This window comes from Gymnodraco acuticeps, unplaced genomic scaffold, assembly GCF_902827175.1.
Source record: "Gymnodraco acuticeps unplaced genomic scaffold, fGymAcu1.1, whole genome shotgun sequence".
Lineage (NCBI taxonomy): Eukaryota > Metazoa > Chordata > Actinopteri > Perciformes > Bathydraconidae > Gymnodraco > Gymnodraco acuticeps.
Genome location: NW_022991091.1, coordinates 2,755,115 through 2,775,828, shown reverse-complemented (window position 1 = coordinate 2,775,828; position 20,714 = coordinate 2,755,115). Strand labels below are relative to the sequence as shown.

General features: G+C 39.6%; 1 protein-coding gene across 1 annotated transcript in view; it reads right to left on the bottom strand.

Annotated features, from left to right (window-relative positions):
* Positions 1–2,425: 2,425 nt before the first annotated feature.
* The window catches only part of thsd7ba (thrombospondin, type I, domain containing 7Ba), a 176,224-nt gene continuing 157,935 nt past the window's right edge, over positions 2,426–20,714 (bottom strand). The window contains exons 19-29 of the mRNA XM_034236864.1: positions 19,289–19,426; positions 18,664–18,777; positions 16,803–16,923; positions 14,996–15,141; positions 12,800–12,968; positions 9,372–9,545; positions 6,255–6,350; positions 5,021–5,103; positions 3,831–4,026; positions 3,462–3,549; positions 2,426–3,153 (exon numbers count right to left, since the gene is read on the bottom strand). Coding sequence (XP_034092755.1) covers positions 3,072–3,153; positions 3,462–3,549; positions 3,831–4,026; positions 5,021–5,103; positions 6,255–6,350; positions 9,372–9,545; positions 12,800–12,968; positions 14,996–15,141; positions 16,803–16,923; positions 18,664–18,777; positions 19,289–19,426 — 1,407 coding nt within the window. The 3' untranslated portion in view covers positions 2,426–3,071. The remainder of the gene's footprint in view (positions 3,154–3,461; positions 3,550–3,830; positions 4,027–5,020; positions 5,104–6,254; positions 6,351–9,371; positions 9,546–12,799; positions 12,969–14,995; positions 15,142–16,802; positions 16,924–18,663; positions 18,778–19,288; positions 19,427–20,714) is intronic.

The window sequence follows — 20,714 nt, the reverse complement described above, 5'->3', positions numbered from 1 at the left end:
CAAGCAGTCCCAGGTAACCCTAACCCAGGTTGGGAAGCAGTGCACTACAAGACAAGTTAACATTTTCAAGTTATTACAATTCAACCTGAAGGAAACAGGAATATCTGTGCCAATTTTCTACTGGGGCACGCCCAGGCATTTACACCTCTTCTTGATACTTTTCTGTGACCCTTGATATAAGTATGATCCAGATACAGATATCAGGTCTGCATGCAGTTCCAGTATGATACTGTGATTCCTGGTTCATTTCAGGCTGATGACTTGTGTTGCCAGGTTTATACTTTGATAAAAAAAGGATGTTCAATAAAAGAAAATTCCATAAAGTCCAAAAAATCATGTTCAGGATGTGTTTTCTTTTTCTGGAAAATACAGTAAAATATTCAGTTTGGGAAGATAAAACTGTAAGAATTGCATCATCCGCTGTGGTGAATACAAACATATAATTCCTACCTATAATAACTCAGTAATGAATGTAAATAAGCTTTCATCATTTGAAAACGTTATGCATTGTTCCTGCTAAATATTCATTAGGTTCCATCTACAAACTACAGCATCTAGCATTTTATTAAAATGATACAGCTCGAGGAAATAAATGCATTGTGATTAAAACCAGACGCCGTCGCTATTGTCAAACTGTTCACGTTGTTCACAGAAACCTGCACATAAGTCTCAAGAGCCAATAACATGAGATGAATTGGACATGACAAGATCAGCCTGGCGATCAGATGGCCGTGACACAAGCGTTTGGATTCAACCCTCGCTTAAACAAAAGTGACAGTCTTAAATAAATGAATTTGGTGAGACAAAAGATTTAAACACCGTTTCCCTCACAACCTGCGAGCATCCTGGGACTATCAGAGCGGGAATCTGACTGGAGGGCAAGATGAATCTTATCAGCTTCTTACATATTCTGGGCTCTGCCTCGGAGCCGGTATCAGTAATTACAATTTATTAGGATTTGAGAGTCAAGGAGCCGATGAAGATCACAGCAGGACTGGAGCATCTCGCCCACATTTCACTCAGTTTGAACACGGGAATGTGCGACCAAGAGGAAAGTCTGCAGGGTTTTATTTCCACATGGTTCCACAATTTATTTTGAATTTTTGTCCAGCTCTCCATGTACACACAATAGTAACACAAATAGCATGGCACTGTAAACAATGAGTGAAGATACTTTTAGTTTTTCCTGGATACAACCCATTAGAATCAGGTCAGAAGTTGGCTGTTTTATAATGGAGATGTCACCAGATAACGTGCTTATTAGGTGATCATGTTGTCTAGAAATGTTAGATGTCTCACAATTGGATTCCACATATTCTTCACAATGTCTCGCTGTTGACCAAATGTTAGAAACAACGCATTAAAGAAAACTACTGTAAAATGTTTAGCAACTTGTAAAAAGGAATATTCGCAAAGGCATCTCGGAGCACTTTCTGTCAAAAATGGATCAAGCATGCTTACATACAATCAGCTGTGTAAATATAATTGTAACAACTATATTTGAACAGCCGTTAAGATTATAGAGTCACTGGTAAAATACATTCAGAAGGAGGTCAGATAACACAAGACCAAATCTTCATTTTGTGGAGGCAGGAAGAGCAACAGCGTAAACTCTGGTCAGTGAGAAGAACACCAAATATTAGGAACCTCGTTTTCCACTGGCTGGACGTAATAATGCACTGAAGGACCCATGCATTTATGATACTAAATAATCCAGAATTTGGGAATGACTGGTACTGTGATTACTTTTGTGCATGATCTGAACAAATACAAAAAAAGAGGTAACCTATTTAGTAAATATGTGCTCATATTTCTTTTGGCATTTGCTGTCTTTCAGGGTATTAGGATGGGATGCAAAACATGAAAATAATAACAGGAAGAAAAGAACACAACGCTCTTAAAAACTAGCTTCCCGCATTGCTCTCTGACTTTCCCTTTAGGCGTAATGGTAGGGAATTAATGGTGTGAAAAGAAACTGAAGTATGACATCCCTTTGGAAGAATTAAAACATAGTTGCTCTAAAATACACTGTGTGTGATCCAGTGGACAATTCCTCCTCTCTATTCTGCTTTGATAAACAGTTACTTTTGTTTTGTTTGATGAAAAGGTGTGTATGAGGTATGATGTATTATGCTGGTATCTGAGAAAATACATTAAAGGTTTGTGTGTGTTCTTTAAATCGTTGACAGCTGTTTTTTTATCAAAGCAGTCTGACATTTTTTAGGGCTTAATTCCACAATTTAGAAGTTGAGTTCAATGAGAATCAGGGAAGGAAAACGTACTGCATCGTTGTTTTTTGTTAAACTCAAGGCAAGCCTGCATTTGGTTTCCACATTTACACAACATATGGCATCACAATCTGACAGCAACAACTTGCATTACAATTAAAACACTAGAAAAGTCATTTGAAAGGAAAAACAGAGGTGAATCAGCACTAATGTAGTGCATAGAAAATCGTGTTTATTCTCAGGAATTCAAAAAAGGCTGTTTGTTTACCTAAAAGGTGTGTGACATTTCCTTTTACAAAGATCGGGCACTGATGAAACAAAGTCAAATGTCAAACGTTCTGTTTTTCCGTCTTTGAATGTCATGACTGCTCACTCGAGATGTTTTGTCTCCCTCTTGACACATAGACGAGACAACCCATCAGGTGGTCCCTTTGATTCTTGCCAAAACAAAAACCTTGAAAATCAACATCTGTGGATCCACTCAGTAATGGGCCTGATGACTTGTGGGTTGACACCACTTTATGTTCACATTGCAAGGAGTTAGAAAAAAGAAACTAGAGGTCCATTCATTGTGTATGTCTTGAGACCTTTTGTCTCCTTTTTCCCCATGTTCGCCTCTTCTTCCTCCGGGGGTACGGTTGGTTGGAGCCAAAGTTCTGGGCCACATCGCCCTTCAGCAGCAAATCAGGTTCGTTCTGTCCGCTGCTTTTTTTCCAGTACAGCAAATATCCCCCCCGGCTCAAAGCGGCCAACAATCAGAAGTATGTGATGGACGTGCTTGCTTACAATCTGAACGCAGTCAGGAGTGTGCGAGGTGGAGCACGTCCCTGTGAGGTATAACAGTTACATATCCAAGTCGCCATCGTAGGCCAGGGTCAGGGGTTTCTGCGGCGGGAGAGACGCCTTACTGCTTTTGGATGGATTACTGAAACAAATAGAAAAAGAAAGAAAAGTTGACAGCGTATCTGACTTAGCAGAACACGACAACCCAACTTTATTTCAGTCTTTACAAAGAGTTCCATTATCTGATAGCAGCTGCACACAGCAGACAAAATACACTGTTAGGAATATAACTCATGCTTGACAAGGTTCTTTTCAAGGAAAAGCAGATGGTTAGGACTTAGCTTCGCTTCTCGGTCTGTTCTCACCTACCATGATGGCCTACAATGGCTCTATTGTTTATTGGAATTTTGCATAGTGAGCAATCTCTTTAGAAAGCAATAAAGTACATACCAGACCAAGAAGGATAATGCAATAATGAAGAGTATTAAGAAGAATCCAACGGCGGTCACGGCGTAAACCCACAGCTTTACTCTTCCATCTGTGCAATCAAAAAGCAGCTTTATTACAAACTTTGAATATATCAACATATACAGCTTTTGACTTGAGATCTTTTTCTCTCATATGCCAGTATAAAGAAGTTATTCTCCTTTCAACAGGAGCTACTAGAGTTTCTTGACATTTGTATGGTCAACTGACAGCCAATTTAAAACATTGACACAGAATGGATTCCACCCACAACCTGGAGATCTGGGAGCTACAAAGGCAGGAAGGATCTCATTCGCACTGGCCGAGCTGTTAGAAAGATTTCCATTTCAGTACCTGGGCCAACAGGGCGCAGGGTCCACTCGCCGAAGAGGTCCTGGGCCTGAGAGGGCCCCGGCTTTAATCTTCCAGAGTTGGTTTTCACATCAGCTTTCTTGTTGTTGTCCACCCCCGGGGTCCTGGTGCAGTAGTCCAAGAAGCCGTGCGTGGTCATCACTTCAGTGTAACCCTTCTCACACCCACACACTCCGCTCTGCATCGGAGGGAGAACATCATTTTACAGCCAGCACTAGACCACCGCGATCGTTACTTTCCCACCGCAGGAAAACCAGCCTGCGATGTATAGGGACTTTTAGATTTAAATCATTTCTGCAATTAACGCAGGTTGATTGATTCCAACCGTGACATTAAACTGTGCTCCTCAGGGGGTAGGTTACAGCGCCACCACCCAGATCTCAATACTGATAAAAAAGCCAGAGCTAGACTAGAAGGAAAAAACTGAAATATAATTAATCAGATAAGAGTGATTTTTCCTTTTTTTAAATTTTTTTTTAAAATTTATTTTATACACAACATAATAAAAAACTGTTAAAATGATAATACAGAAAGTACTAATCAACAACTCAGGAAGGAAAAGGGATGAGAAAAAGTAATAACACTAACATTTGAAGGATGTATCATTAATTATCATACAAACATTAATTGTCAACAACTAACATTAGTAATTCAATAAACCTCACTCATTTTGCAAATTGTTGTTTAAGATATGAACATGATTTTTTAATTCTCATGATTATTTCCATTTCCACAGTTCATCTTCCTTGTAATTTGTTATTATAGGCTTTTTAATGCATTTGACCTGCATTAAACATCCAAAATGTCAAATGTTTCCTAAATGCTACACCTTTTTACTTTGTACGTGCAGTTACGTGCAGGGTACTCTAAGGGGCAGTAAAACTTCAAGCTAATTATTCACCATTTTCACAACAGCTTGAGTGCAGTTACCCAACCCCCCCCCCCCCCCCCCCCCCCCTTTCATCAAGGTGTAGTCCCTAACTGACACTGAGTCCCCACTCATTGGTATTAATGTGATCCTGCTTTAAATGCCTGTTCTTTACAATTAGAAGTGGCATCTGTCAAAATCCATTTAACTGCTCACGTGGAAAGTGTTAGCAGCAGGAAACAGCAAAACACACAGAGAGAATTACACAGATCACAGCTGCCTGATCAAAGAACCATGATCTTACCGGTGTGCAGTGTGAGAAGGGTTTGGTGCAGGGAGGATGGCAGTGTCTGATCGTGGTGGGCCTTTTCTGCGGGAAACAACCCCCTGGAGGAAGACAACAGGTTCTTATTTCTGTTCCTGTACCCATTGATCACTAAATGAATGCACTGTCACACCTGATTAATGGGCCCGGTTGCCTATCACGGTCCCTGATCAATTTGTGAACATTTTAATTCCAACACGGAAAATTGCATGTCAAAATATCAAAGAGTAATGCCTTGGGCTCTTGCCTTCTCTGCGGAGCGAGGTTATCCCTTTTTGGCTCATATTTGCCAGAAACACTTCCTTACAGCAATACGATCACATTCAGACGCTATTTACAGCACTTCAAGCTCGCCTAAAGCTTTTGTTCCCACAGCGCTATTACCTTTGTTCTGTTTCTCTACGCTTCTTGATTTTCTTTTTCTCCCACAAATACAAATGCATGATTATATTTATATGGATTGAAAGCCTCCAAGCTCTGGGCTATTGATTACTCATGTTAAGAGGGAGAGGAGGAATCAATGCTGGCTGTGCTGAGTATTGGCAGATCAAATAAGGTGTTAAATTCAACTAGAACGCTATACTAAAAGTATTCCTCATGTGTGTGCGTGGCTATAATTCTGTGTGCTATAACCTATTATGCATTATTTTTTAAATGATGCCAATAGATTCCCTTGCAGGGGGATACTGAACACATCTTGTGCAAAATCCAAATATTTTGTAATGATATTGAGGTTTGCGAAATGCATTTCATCTATTTTTGCATCTACCTGTCTGCCTTGTTTCCAAGCATTCAATTATCTCCAGAACTAACAAGAAAATCAATTGTAGATGTATTTCTAAACCCCCTGCTGCAAGAATCTCTGACAAAATTACCGGTGTGATATCTTTTCCCAGAATGAAAGAAGATGGATTTCCTGTCATGGTAACGCTGGCAAACTCCTCAGTGAGCATTTAAACTAGCTGCATTGTAGAACACATGTGCAATGCAGGCTATATTGAAAAATGAGACCTTGTGCAGCTTTTTGCTGTTAACACTGATTTAGTTTAGTGCCGGGGAACAAAAAAAAAGAACTGGGACACTTTGGGCTGCAGTGTGCATTAGGCAAGATATACAGTAGATAGTTATGTAAGAATTTGGGTCAGTGTGTTCCTCTGAGTGCTTCTGCGTGACACCTTTTAGGGTGAACAGAAGATATTTGGCAGCTACTCACCTGTGACATTGACACCATCGGAGCGCTGGCACCACACCGCCCGCTTGTTGTTGCTCCATCCTCCCGTCCTCCACTGGTAGCTGTGGCATTTCCCCCCTGTAGCAATGGCAGAGACGATGCTCATTAGCAGTTTGTTTCGGGCACTGGCCTGTCGTCGGGCTCCTGTGGACATTAACTACCACTTCTCCTGCTGGCCCCGCTACTTCACATGATATAAGGTAAGACATGTTGTGTTTGTAATGATAGGAAAAGTGCACATGTTTCTGCTAGAGGACAAATGCATCTTTGGAGGAAATGAGAGGGGAGAAATTGGCTGGAAAAATATGAAAAACCTCTTATTTCATAAAAGATAGGCTCTTATCTTTGGGGAGCTGAGGGGAACATTCATTTGAGAAGAGGAACAGATAAAGACACAAGAGCCTGATTTTATGAATCAAAGTAAATCTTGGCACACATGTCGTGTTAGTTATGAGTAGAAGAAACACCATAGGAAAGCACATACTTACATTAGTCACACAGCTAGCTACAAAGGTGAGCTAGAGTCAAATGAAAGCCAATACCATGATACATAGTTTAAAAAACAGCTAATAGAAAATGAAAAAATACCCCAAGACTGTGTGACATATATCAAGGTATGTAGGTAAAACATTAAAAAGAGTAAAGATTATTTAAGTAAGCAACTAAAGATGTAAAAAACGTATAATAAAGACACAAATAAATTCATCTCACAGAAACAGTGAAACACAAAGTGGACACAGATAGTCCAAAACAATAAATAAGTAATGCCTTGAGAAACACACACAGCTCCCTTGGGTCATTAAGTCATTGTAAAGCCTTCATTTATCATCAAAATGTGATAATTGGTGTGACAATCGTGACTATGTTGAAAATCGGACACTTTGATGATAACTCTTTCGTTCGTTTTGCCAACATGTGATACAGAATCAATGATGACTTTGCAAAAACAAAAATTGGCTTGAAAAGCACTTAAAACACCCTTTAGCCTTTTTGGATAGTCAGCTCCATAGTGAAACCCAAATAAATGCTCCTGTCCATTACAGTATATCTGTTATATGAGCTGTGGCAGTGTGTGAGTTGATGAGTGTTTTGTCGCAGTAATACTTCCCTCACAAATGTACGTTTAAAAGCTCACAAATACACACTGATTAAAATAGCCAAGTGAGGTATCAAGTTCAACAGGATGAAACAGAAATCTTTTGACGTGGCCCTAATAACAAGTATTTCATGTTTATTGGGGGAAAATTCTTCACTTTAATATTCAATCTTAAGAATCAGAGGCATTTGTTATATAGGTTTCTGTGCATGTGAATGGTCTGCAAAGGCTAACATCCAAAAGTTCCCTCCAGAGGGAGTTTTTCTCCCACACATTTATTTCAGTAACGTAGTGACATCACTATGTATCAATCGCGCTTCTTTTTGGCTAGCACTCCAAAAAAGTGTAAGTGATAAGCTAAGAGCCGAGACATCTCTAAGCGATTGACCAATCACAACAGAGCCGGCCAGCTAACCAATCAGAGCAGACTGGGCTCTGGTTTCAGACAGAGGGTGAAAAGAGGTGCTGCAGCACAGGCAGTATGAGAAAAATAAAGCACCTTTTGAACCTTAAATACGATAATACTTTATCATATCAAGTGTGAAGTTCTTCTTGCATGACATGTACACATGTCACAGTAGAGGGACAAAATACGAATGTGAACCTGAACATTTTCATAATTGGGCCCCTTTAAAGATCCAAGGCTTGTTGTCTAATTGTTGTATAAAAACGTTAACATAGTTTTGTTTGGTCTGGGTTCTCCACATGGCAACAGTGATGTAGAAATGTACTCAGGGTGTGTGGACATCACGGCTGTGTGTGGTAACAGGTGGAAATGTCCTTTAAACATAAGAGGTCAGTGAAACAAATACAAATGTTAATTTACCTTTTAAACGTGTTTTACAGATTATTTTCCAGGTCTGTTTAGGGTCAGAAAAATGTCCATGTTTGAAATCACACATCAATGTAATGTCTGTCCAAAATTCACTCTCCTTTAGTTGTTTTTGGACTTGACCAACTCCTGAGGGAAATATTTGGCTCTTCAGCTGATAAATGCTCCACTATGTTCGGCAGCCAGTCATTAGCTTTGTATGTCTGCTGTTTAGTGCTGGTCGAGTACTGGTTTCATCTGAGGTTTTTTTTTACTGAAAATCGAGTTGGAAGACGCTTCAATGCTCCATTGAGCTGAGGGCTGGGGGGGATAATTCACTGGCTTTGTCACCTTCAATCTTTTCAAATCCAATGCAATCCATTATTAGAGGCCCTATTATGCTTTTTTGGTGTTCTTCCTTTCCTTTTTATATAGGCTTTTTTTTTACATGTAAATGGTCTTCAAAGGCTAAAATCCCAAAGTTTTCTCCAGAGGGAGTTTCTCTCCCCCTCTCTGACACTGTTATTTTCTTCCGTAACACAGTGTCATCACCAGTGGCGGCTCCAGAGTATTTGTGTTGGGTAATCTGTGGTAGGGCTAACCCATACAGTGGTGGGGCTCAAGTCAGTATTTGCAATGTAATTACACACTCCCCTTGACAGTGAAACGCCACGCGTGAGGTTTAGATTATTTCCCTGTCTCAATCCAAATTGAACTGTATGAAATAAAAAGGCACATTTGTCTTGTAGTAAATAAAAAGGGCGACCTGGAGCCAATCCTGCAATTTCTCTAGAAGTGAAAGAGTTGACTTGCTGAAAACCCAACCCCTGCAGTGGGGTCTGGGGGGATTCTCCCCCAGGAGATTTTTTGAAATACTAACATAAAATACACATTCTGGTACTCTCTTGAGAAGACAAATAAATACATCTATTACTACATGACATATTTAATAAAATGAATGCCATTTTAGTTTTTGGTTACTTGTTGTTCTGAAAGCTGAACCTGCTGCTCCTCACAGAGAGAAGAGGGAAGAGGCTGTGAATTACTTTACATTGTGGATAAGGGTGGATAGCCCCCATTGTTCTGTGTGTCAAATGAAAGACAGCTCACACACTCATCTGATTCATTAATCCCATCGCATCCTTAAAGGTATATAAACGCATTTTTATTTCAATAACAAATGTTTCAATACCTTTACAGGGCTGGGTCTCGAACACTTGAAGTGGGCAGCTTCCCTGGTTCTCCATGACCTGAATGATCACGGCTCTAGAGCGAGCTTGGCGCCCGGTGGTCTCGAAACTCCGTCCCTCCAGGCAGGTCAGCTGGCACGAGCTCCATGACGACCACACGGTCAAATGGCAGTCTCCTGAGGGCAGAAAGAGACAGAAAAACATCACTGATAGGCACAAATCTATCAGTAACACTTATTTTTTCCAGATACTTGAGGCTGGTTTATATTATCTTGCAAAACGTATTTCAGAGAACTTTGTATTGGCTCCCCTGCTAGCTCTAGGAACATTCCAAAGAGATCAGAAACAACTTCTGCGGCTCATAATGGACCGAATTCACAAAAAACAAATTACTCAGACAGCCCAGCGCAAATTCAGAAGTAATAGACCAACCAGAGAAATACAATACAAGCTATACCTCTGAGCCGAAATACAATAGCAACACCCAATATGGAAAATGTGTCTTTTAGGAAAAGAAAATGTGTTATTAGCGGATTTAGAGTATTCTGTGTGTCAATAAATAAGTTGTCTATCAGTTTCTATCTCGTAGTTCAAGCATTGATATCCCATGTAATCCTATAAGGGTCAGCTTGTAGTGATAACATCACCCCCTCAGCCAGGAGAAACCCTCTGATTCTCTGCCCTGAAAGCCCATTAGTGAGCCACGCATATCATTATCCTTCATCTTTATATGGATCCACTCAATCAGCCCATCCCTCATGCTGTGGAAGCATGCTGTGGCTGAAGCTGGAGGACACAGCCACACACACACTGTACATCACATACATGTTGACAACCCCTCCCCCCCGGCCCCCGCGCTGCGTCTACCTCCTTCACGCTCGACAGACATACAGACACCAAAACACACACACTTCTGCTGCGGCCATCAAACACTTCTGATGCCGAGCCAAGGCTCACAGCAGAGGCGGCCCGAATGATGAATCACGGCGTGGATCAGAGGAGAGCGAGAGGCGAAAGCAAGCACTGTAAGATGTTGTCTGTTAACAGAAAAACTAACAAGAGCCATGAGACATCAGAGTTGTTCTTTTATCAGATGGTAATGATTCTCTTTTTAAAAAACAGGTATATTCTGTTACCCTTGTAGCTGGTTTGCACAGCAACTAAGTAGGCCTACAGACAATAAAGCTTCATTACACGTTTTCAGTGTGGAGACCAAGACAGTGATAAGTGAAGCAGGTTATTGCTGTCAGCTCTGTTGCCTAAAAGTGGATGAAAGAGACAATACTACAAAGGGCGTGATCTACTAGCTTCTAGGTGCTGTGGTGATTTTTATAATGATACAATTAAAAACCATCTTAATGCTTTATGGCATAGTTCTATAAATAGAACTGGAGGGAACTTTGGGATGTTAGCCTTTGCAGATCATTTATTTGCACAAAAACACAATACAGGAAAGAGAAAAGACAAAAAACAGCTTATATGGCTTAATCTGGTGCATTTTTATGATGTTCACGTGTGAATTGTTGCTTCTTAAGTAAATGAATAAAAAGAAAATAATGGGTATTTTAAAGCAGTTTGATTTAAATGTTTCAATCCATTTTTACATTTCATAAAGATGATTTTTTTCTGACAAGTGGTGACGTGATATACCTGAATACTTTTTTCTTATTACAATGACTCTATTTTTAAGGTACAGCGTGCATGCACAGTGCCCGCAGCACTCTGCCAGCACTTTTATCATTATATTTCATCGAAAAAAGCATTCTATGTGTTTGATGTGTACCACAGAAAGCCGCAGTCGCACTAAAGGGAAACAATAAGGACATTCTTCTGACACTAATCGCCAGCAGTGGCAGCCTGTGGCTGTAGGCTACTGCTAGACACATTTAAGCACATGAACATGCAGGGCCTTTTATTTAAGATTTATTTGATGTCTATGTTTAATTAGCATCTGATTTACTTAGTAATTATTGTCTGGGACATGACATCATAAATAATAAGTGTTAGTGGTGTATTTGGTCTAAGATGAAATGCTGTGTGATGCACCGAAGACAAACTCATTTGTCCCCATTGCAACAGCAGAACATAATAGTACACTAAAATAAATAAAGACAAAAAGAAACAGAGCACTGTGTGTTAGGAATATAACACAAGGAATAATATTGAAGCAAGCACATTGTACTACTTTAAATTCGGAGAATGTTTCGGTGTTTTCAACCCACACATTGCTTTAATTTTTCATGCATTTTTGCTTAACTATAGGTCATAACACATCTTCTGCAGCCAGCTACCATGCCACACAGACATATAATGAGGCATGGCCGATAGCCAATTACAGCTTGTTGTTATTGACAAATTAAATGAGCAGGTTTACAAATATATTTATTTAATGAGGCAAATGTTCCTATTTTAAGATGATGGTTCCCTAGATTTCCTTTTGTGGGGGCTATTGGATCTTGTCTTACTGTCATTTTGCTGGTCTCAAATTAGGTTGTCTTAAACTGTTATGAGGTTCATTACTTTAGCAGCTGGTAAGGGACAACACATGCAGCTCATCAGTTGCATAAAGCCCAACCACTTCCAGTATTTCCTGGGTGCCAACACTGATTTTGCTGCCAGCCCTCAGGCACTCTTACGCTTCATAATGATGCACTGCGATTATTTTCTAAGATCATCATTCCAAATGTATCAATCATTGTGATTCAAAAGGGTACATTGGGGTAAGCTGGCATATTTTTTAAAATATGTTTAGTTATCTCACATTTTAATTAAGTATTAAGTAAAAAGTTCTTGGTTTAACTAGTTTTATTATGTTGTTGCATTTGTATTACTGCCATTCGAAAATCCTTGCTTTAGCACTGGCATACAGCCTCTTGGAGTGCAGACATCTCATTGCTGTGAATGATTTTAGTTAGCAACACTGTTGTGTAAGAAACCATTAGATCTTTCAAATCATTGATTGTAAAAAATGTCAGTATTGACTTTTGCAGCATTGATGCTCTTAGGCACTGCATTAAACATACATGTGAACTTTATTCTATCCAAGTGGTCATTGTGTCCTTTTTAACAAGTTGTTACTGGACCTGATCGACCAGATAATGTTGAGTTAAAAGGTTCATTAGTTAATCTATGACATTTATTGATTTTGCAATAATTATTTATCCGTGGAAATGTCAACCGATTGGCAGAGGGGACAGTGTATCGGCAGATTCCAGCAAATTAGGTTTTCTTTTCATGAACAAGATTATTGATTATGAAGCAAGTGACCAAGGCCGAATAATTATTTCCATTACATAAATAACGTGTAGTAGTTTTGGTCTATTTGAGCCAATTATAACATACTGTATGGTAAATGCAACTAGATAAATAATAACACCTTATATAGTGAATGTTAATACATTTGAAAAGCAAATAATTAGAGCAGCTTTACCTGGGCAGGGCACGAAGCAGGGCTGCTCCATCTCCTGTTGGATCCGCTGCCTCAGCTCATCTCCACAGAGCTCCTGGTCCACTGGCTGGAGGGGGGACTCGGGCCAGCTGCCCCGGTGGACCACACATGACAGGCTCCTTTTCCGAAGCCCCTCACCACACTCTGCATCCTGTGAGGACACACACACAAATTGGTCTTTGTAAGATTTATCAAGAGATGTTTCCTCACAATATATTGAGGAAAAGGTCTTGACAGAAGCATCTATGTGACTTTGTTGGATACTCACTCCCTATGTTCATTCTATACATATATTTATGTAAATGGCATATTGTTCAATTTGTATATAGTAAAGGTGCACTGTGGACTTCAAGTCTTAACTACCAAGACACATTTTGTGTTATTTCCAAATGTCTAAAACAGTTCTGAATGCATTTCCTTCATGAAACATTTGCAAAGGCAATTTATTTGATAATTAAAACAAATATTGATTGTATTAATACATATTGAATTTCCCTTCATTCCTTTATACTAAACTAATGTTTACACATTTCACAGAGTACCTTTAATTAATATGGCAGTTCAGTCAGATGTCATTTAAACTATTAAAAAAGAGATAGAAAGAAACATGGATTGCTATTTGCTAGGGTTGCAAAATTCCGGGAATTTTCAAAGATGGAAATTTTCCACGGGAATAAACGGGAATTTATGGGAATAAACTGGGAATTTTCTAAATTGAAGGTTGGCTCTTCATAGGGAACTTAAATATAGTTGGGGAAAGTATTTTAGCATAATCTTGACTAAAACAAACAGATGCAATTCAAGTACACCTGAATATCCATGCCATAGCACACTGCTTACTGCATGGCTATTGAGACCACACAAAGGTTCGCAACAGGCTCACAAATGTGAGAGTGGAAAAACTGGACAGAGCCATCCTCATTCATTCATTTAACATTTTGAATGGGACTTTGTGGGGATTTTTGGATGGGGGTTGTAGAGTTATATTTGTATTTATTCATGTTAGCAAACTATGGATAAGCTTAAAATGGGAATAATTTGGGTAAAACTGTGAGCTGCATTTGGGGCCTGTTGACATGTGTTTTTGAGGACAAAGGAAGATGGGGGAAGGTGAGAGCATGTCCTGATTTGCATTCAACTTAGATCTAGCTACCGTGTTTGTGATATTAAGAGAGGTCCCTTGGGTTTCTCTGGTGGTTATCAATAGTAGCAGTTAAGTGAATACTGTTCAAACAATACCTGTGTTTGTGTTTTATATTGATTTCTCTGTTTTATCCTTTCATAAATGTAAGGACTACAAATGGCTATAAACATTCTGGGCTGGTTGGAGTAAACAGGGTTTTATTGCTCTGTGGGGGAGGTGTAGGTATGCAGGCCTTGAGACCTTTTGTTGGAAAGTGAGCCGGTTTGGTTTCCTGCTGGCCAGCGTTGCGTCTCCCAATGAGATGACCTGAAAAGATGACCAGCTGACCTAACACCAAACCCCTCCTTCTTACTCTGGTATATATCCGGTGGATCCCTGGCGTTCGGCCTCTTCTTCACATGCTGCCCTCGGGTGAAAGTAGCTCTGCAGTATGCGAACCAGTGCAGGAGTAAGCCGGCATTACTCCTTAAGCATTACAATATAACTGTAATATATCATGTTGTATTGTAATGATTGTATTGCATTGTGATATTGCCATTAAAGTAGATTATTGTTAACGGTTACTTTGTGGATATGGATTCCTTCCTGTATTATAAACAGCTTCATAGGAACGCGCGGAGATTTGAAAAGCGGACCAGATATCCCTTTAAATCTCCAACAGGGTGCATTTTTGTTCATTTTTGAATGAGTGAGGTTGAGGGGGATGAGTAACATTTAACTCAACATTCCTGTGTTCGTTCTTCAATGAAACAAATAATTGTTCAATAAAATAATTAAAACTAAAAAAAAAAAAAAATCATGTTTTTTTGTTTAATTTTGCATCAAATATTTCCAAAATTCCCCAGCTTACTTCCCATGGAAACTTTCCGGAAATGGGGCGGAAAGTTTCCGGTACATTTCCGGAAAGTTTCCATGGGAAGTTTGCAACCCTACTATTTGCTAATCAAAACAACATTTCTTTTTTGTAATGTCACATCAAGGTTAGACTTAGTAATCTCCAATCAAGCAAAGCATTCACAGCACAGATCGAATACCTCCACAGTGCATGTGGACCAGTCACTAAGCAGCCACGTGTAGCAAGGCCTTATGGGACACGGTTGAGTCTGGGTGACCTGGTTTGGACACGGCCGACCCTCCTCATGAGCCTCCTGCAGGATTCTCCTGGTGCGCACCGACTGACCTGCACAACAACAAAGCATATACACTGTTGGGTAACAACTGAGAAAGTATATTTATATGTAAATAACTCCAATGTTCAAGCCCTACATCCTTTATACCTATGATTCTTAAACAACATTAAGGGCCACTTTTATTATTATGACAAACTATTTCAATAAAGAACAAAACACTGTGGGATTCATAGGAGTGGAGACCATGTGATTGGTGGTGAGAGAAATAAATGCATCACTGCACAAACAAAAGGCCCCATAAAATAACTGTTAAAAACAAGTGGATGGAATGAATGATGATTTATTTAGGAGTGGAAAGACGCTGCACCTTCTCTTTAGCCCATAATATGTTTTCCTCATGACAAGCACCATACATCTGTGTCACCGTGCCACTTATGGTTTCTAGAAAAAAAAGGTGTTTGGTTCAAGTGAGTCATTTATAATGGATGAGAGGGAAGTTTGGTAAATTGCAACAGTAAGTACTGGCTGGAGTAGGTTTACTATGTTGTAACAGCTGAATGTGTGGGCCCTCTGAGGCTTAGTAAAGGAATGGCCTGGTCTCCATCAGCCTTCCAGTAAAGACAGAAGCTGTGTGTGTGTGTGTGTGTGTGTGTGTGTGTGTGTGTGTGTGTGTGTGTGTGTGTGTGTGTGTGTGTGTGTGTGTGTGTGTGTGTGTGTGTGTGTGTGTGTTCGTGTTATGCCAGGGGAGATGCTGAGCTCCATGGGCCCCAGGCTGACGTGAAAAAAAAGGACGTTCAGCCCTGCCATCTCAAAAAATCAAACCAAAACATTAGCACTCCCGCGGGATCCTGACAGAACACGATCCTTGAGTCGTCTGACACAGATACGACGCAAATCCCTCATCAAGGCTGACAGATTTGTTTCACAATGTGTGAAAATGAACACAGAGTGTGGCAGAAACAGCAATAGTGACAGATCGAAGGGAGACAGACAGACAGAGTATTAAATCCCCAGTTGGAAGCGAATGTAAGTGTGAGTTTATTGGAATGAGGGGTTAACTGCGTGGGGGGACGAAGAGCCAAATTAAAATGAATTAATTTAAGAAGATGCTGTTGAGTCTCTCTAATTAAGAGAATAACACGTTTTTGGTCCGGGGGATTGGCTTTGGGAGACCCCAGACAACAATGTATGCATCCCGGTTAAATAATTAACTTTTGCATTTTGAATGAGGTTATAACATGGCTTTCTCAAAGAGATGATGAGCATTCTACAGGTTTTTGATTACTAATTGCATTTTTGAAATCATCCTAAGGAAAGGTATATATTTGATTTAGGAGCAGTGAATCATTTATGACGTCTCTAAAGGTGACCTGTATAAAATTGAATTTAAATCAACCTGCCGTTCTTAAAAATCCAACCTCATGAAGTAAAGTCGTTTACAAAAATGAGCCTCGTACAGAATAAAGTGGGAATATTAATATACATTATTGAAGAAAGGAAAAACTCAGCACACTGTTTCCCTGTATAATAAGGCGGTGGATTACACATAAATGTAAATATTTGAATGCATTTCAAATGTATTCATGCTGAATTAACATCTTGGCATGTGCCCGAAAAGAAGGAATAATGATACCCCGCACATGTGGTCATCTTTGTTTATCAGGTTTGGGTTCACGGCGTTTGAATTAAGTTTGTTTTCTCGCGTGTTTACCTTGGTTACCGCAGGTGTGGGAACATTCAGCCCACGGCGACCATTCAGAGAGTAAACAGCTGACAGGACATTCCACGACGCAGCTCTCCATCAGCCTTGACTTGTTGATCAGACCCAACTGTGGAAAACAACAAAAGATTGAGGAGGGACGACTAATTATTTCCACTAACAAGAGAGACTGAGTACCCAGATTTGCATAATTGAAATAGGCTGCAGTTCATTTCAGGGCAGGGAAGATGAGGCAATTCAACTATTTTACCATTAACCTTGCTTTCAAATGTTATTGAGCTACATTATTTGAACATTTATGAGAGGGAATCGTGCTGTTTAAGGACATTATACCTAACACAGGTGACAATATCACATCCTTCATAGCCATAAAACTGGGTATACCAGAAGTTAACTGCAGGTTGTGCCACAAGACTGATAAATGGTTTGCAACCAACCATTACAAATAGTACAGCAACTACTGTATTGAATAGACAGTAACTTGTAGCATCTTTAAGAGTTGCATCTATCTTTGCATTAATAAATCTAGGCAATACAATTTAATAACGTTTGAGAATAAAGATGTTGATGAGATTAGATACAACATTCTCACATAAACAAATTGGTCAACTGGGCTTTCAATTATGTATAAGCCAGTGGAAACAAGAAGAAGTGTTGTGCTGCAGCACCAATCAATAGTTTACACTCTCCAAACAAAGTGCAATACAATATTCCAATTGTTCTTGTTAGGTGGCTCTATGTCATTTGGCGCTCTATTTCCTGTCCCCGTCGGCATTGGTTAAGAGTTCAAATATATGGTATATGAAAAGAAAACAAACATTAGAGTAACAATGCCTGCTTATACCTCCATGTCTATATCCATTGCCAATTAAAACAAATCTGAAAACTGGCCCTATTTAGATTTTTTCGGTTTCCCTTTCCTGCAGTGTGTTATATAGGTTTTTGTAATGGTCTTCAAAGGCTGAAATCCCAAGGTTTTCTCACACACTCCCCCGCCTGCCTGAATAGCTCCATTGGACTCCTTTGTTTACTTCTGCAACATAGTGATTATATTGGCTAGCGCTCCAACACATGGTATGTGATAGGCTAAGGGGCAGGACATCTCTGAGCGGTTGACAAATCACAACAGAGCCGGCCAGCTAACCAATCAGAGCCGACTGGGCTCTGGTTTCAGACAGAGGGTGAAAAGAGCTGCAGCACAGGCAGTATGAGAACAACTAAATTATGAACTTTTTGAACATTAAAGCAAGTAAACATGTCACAGTAGAGGCATACCAATTAAAATATGAACCTGGAAATTAGCATAATAGGGCCCCTTAAAACTAACAGGCCCTGATCAGACAAAGGAACATTTCAGCCAGGGGTCACCTTTATGGGTTTTGTTTTTAAAATGACTGTGAAGATGCAATTTTTGCTGCTGAGCACCTCACATGTTTCAGCTTTATTCACCTTGCATATTCGCAGGAGTACCCTGACACATTGAGATGAAAAATAAAATTGTGTTAAAGCGCAACTGTTGCTGGATACCCGGGAGATATATTGCTTTACCAACTGTAGAAACCACAATGCAAACAGAACACAGCAGCCTGGAGGCAAATTAGTGAGGTATTTCTCGTAATTTGTTTACATTTATTTAAACTATACAAGACAATTAAGTAATGTACAGAAAATGGTTGGGGTTACGCTAATGTTAACACTCATTTGGTGTTTGCCCAGCAAGAACAACAACACAAAAGATGCAGAAAACTGCCAAAAATGCAGATTCTTATCTGGGCTTTTTTAACAACATGCTTTCTGTTGACTGTCAGAAATGCATATGTAAATGATGTGTGACTACACAATATTACCACTGCTCGCACTTCTTCAAGCTCCACAATCTTGCCATCGCTGCGAATACAGTCCAGAGACGTAACCGAAAACCCGGACCACAGATGGCCGTTTTCACCTGAGCTGGCAAGTGCTCAGTCTGCAACACACACACACACACACACACAGCACACACACACACACACACAACACACAAACACACACCACACACACCACACACAAACACACAACACACACACACACACACACACACAACACCACACACACCACACCAATACAATCACACACACGCACACACACGACACACCCACCACACAACACACACATACACACGACACACACACACATCACACACACACCACACACACACACCAACACACACACCTACACACACACACACAGCACCACACACAACACACCCACACACACACATCACACAAACACACAACAATCATCATATTAACCATACATCTTATTCCACATTATTCACCTTCGAACAGGCAACAATGTGCTCAATTCTATAGTTTGGGAATCTTTACGTGGCCAAGCACAAATACCTCGCTTCATTCAGTTCAATACTTTGGCATTGAGATTCAAAATTCTATACTGTCTTCCTGTTCCAACTCATCCCCTTATATCCCACCTGAGACTTTGTAGTCGTAGGAGAAGCAGCTGCTGTTGAGGAGGCAGGGCTCGGTCTGGACCATCTCTGGACAGGCTGAGCTTTCAGAGGCGGGAAGGCGGAGGACGTGTCTGCTCCGGTTCCGCGCTGCTCCTTGGTCACATTGCTGCATCAACAAAAGAAGCATGTCACCGTCAAGGACACATAGTATATTTTCAGAGATGAGTGGGATGGGATGAATTAAAGGCGTCCTTCAGCAGGCCAAAGAAACCTAAAGGCCATCTCCTGCATTTATATATATTGATAATAATGCTTTCAGTTGAGGCAACCTAAAGTAAGGGTAAGGAATGAGTGCTTCTTTGTGCAATAGTTTAGATTTTTGAACACTAAATGTAAGACTTGAAGGAGTGCAACAAATAGGTTATAGTTATTATTTATATATAAGGATTTTTTTATGTGAAAAATGTACGAGTTATAACATTCTAACGTAATGAGAAAATAAATTGCCTTTTTAACAGCAGTAATATTAAACAGCCAATGTGGCTAGGTGCAAATAGCATTGTTCACTCTAGTCACTCTGTTCACTCTAGTCACTCTGTTCACTCTAGTCATCGCATCTGCCTGAATAAAATATTGTTATTCTGTATTCAGTTTTTTTGGGAAATAAAATTGAGTATGATTTTTCCACAAAACTCAAAACAACAGAGTGCCCTTTGAAGCCATGTTACATTCGATCAATCTAATATCAGAACAATAGCTTACAGTACTTACATAATTTGCTTGGATTTTGGAAAGTGGGGGTTAGTAGGATGGAATGGATTTCACCATTGGTTATAATAAAAAACGTTTCTTTCTTTTTTTGGAGAGCAGAAGTGTAGTAGCTAAATATGGTCACATTTGTATTTTCAAATGTCCTTTTGTTGAAGATGTAATTAACACATTGTGGAAGTGGTTGCTTTTTCACAATTATTTTCTTGTTTTTGAGAAGCTATGTCAATTATATAAAAGTACCGTGATTGGCATCTTAATGCGTATCCATGACCGACTTGAGTTCTGTTATAAACTACGATTTGCTTTTATGTAAATGTCAAGAGGGTTGATTTTTTGTTTGGAATGATTTTTTAAATGTCACTGAATAATTGATATGGGTAAAGTGAACATACTGTATAAAAAAAATAAGTGTGTGATACGCACATGAGATGAAACTCATTATGCTTTTAAAGCCATGGAGATTTCTTACTAGAAGATGTGTTTTTTTTAGTTTAACCATTTTAAAATAAATGTTCCTTATATCTTAATCGAGTGATATCAATACTTCTATACTACAATTGCAATTTTTTAATGAACGCTCTCCTTTCAAGCCATCCTACCCATAATTTGAGCCTATTCTGCTATGAAAGAACTTAAGGCAATTACATGCCCTCAAAGTCTGTATAGCAAGACATTTATGCTAA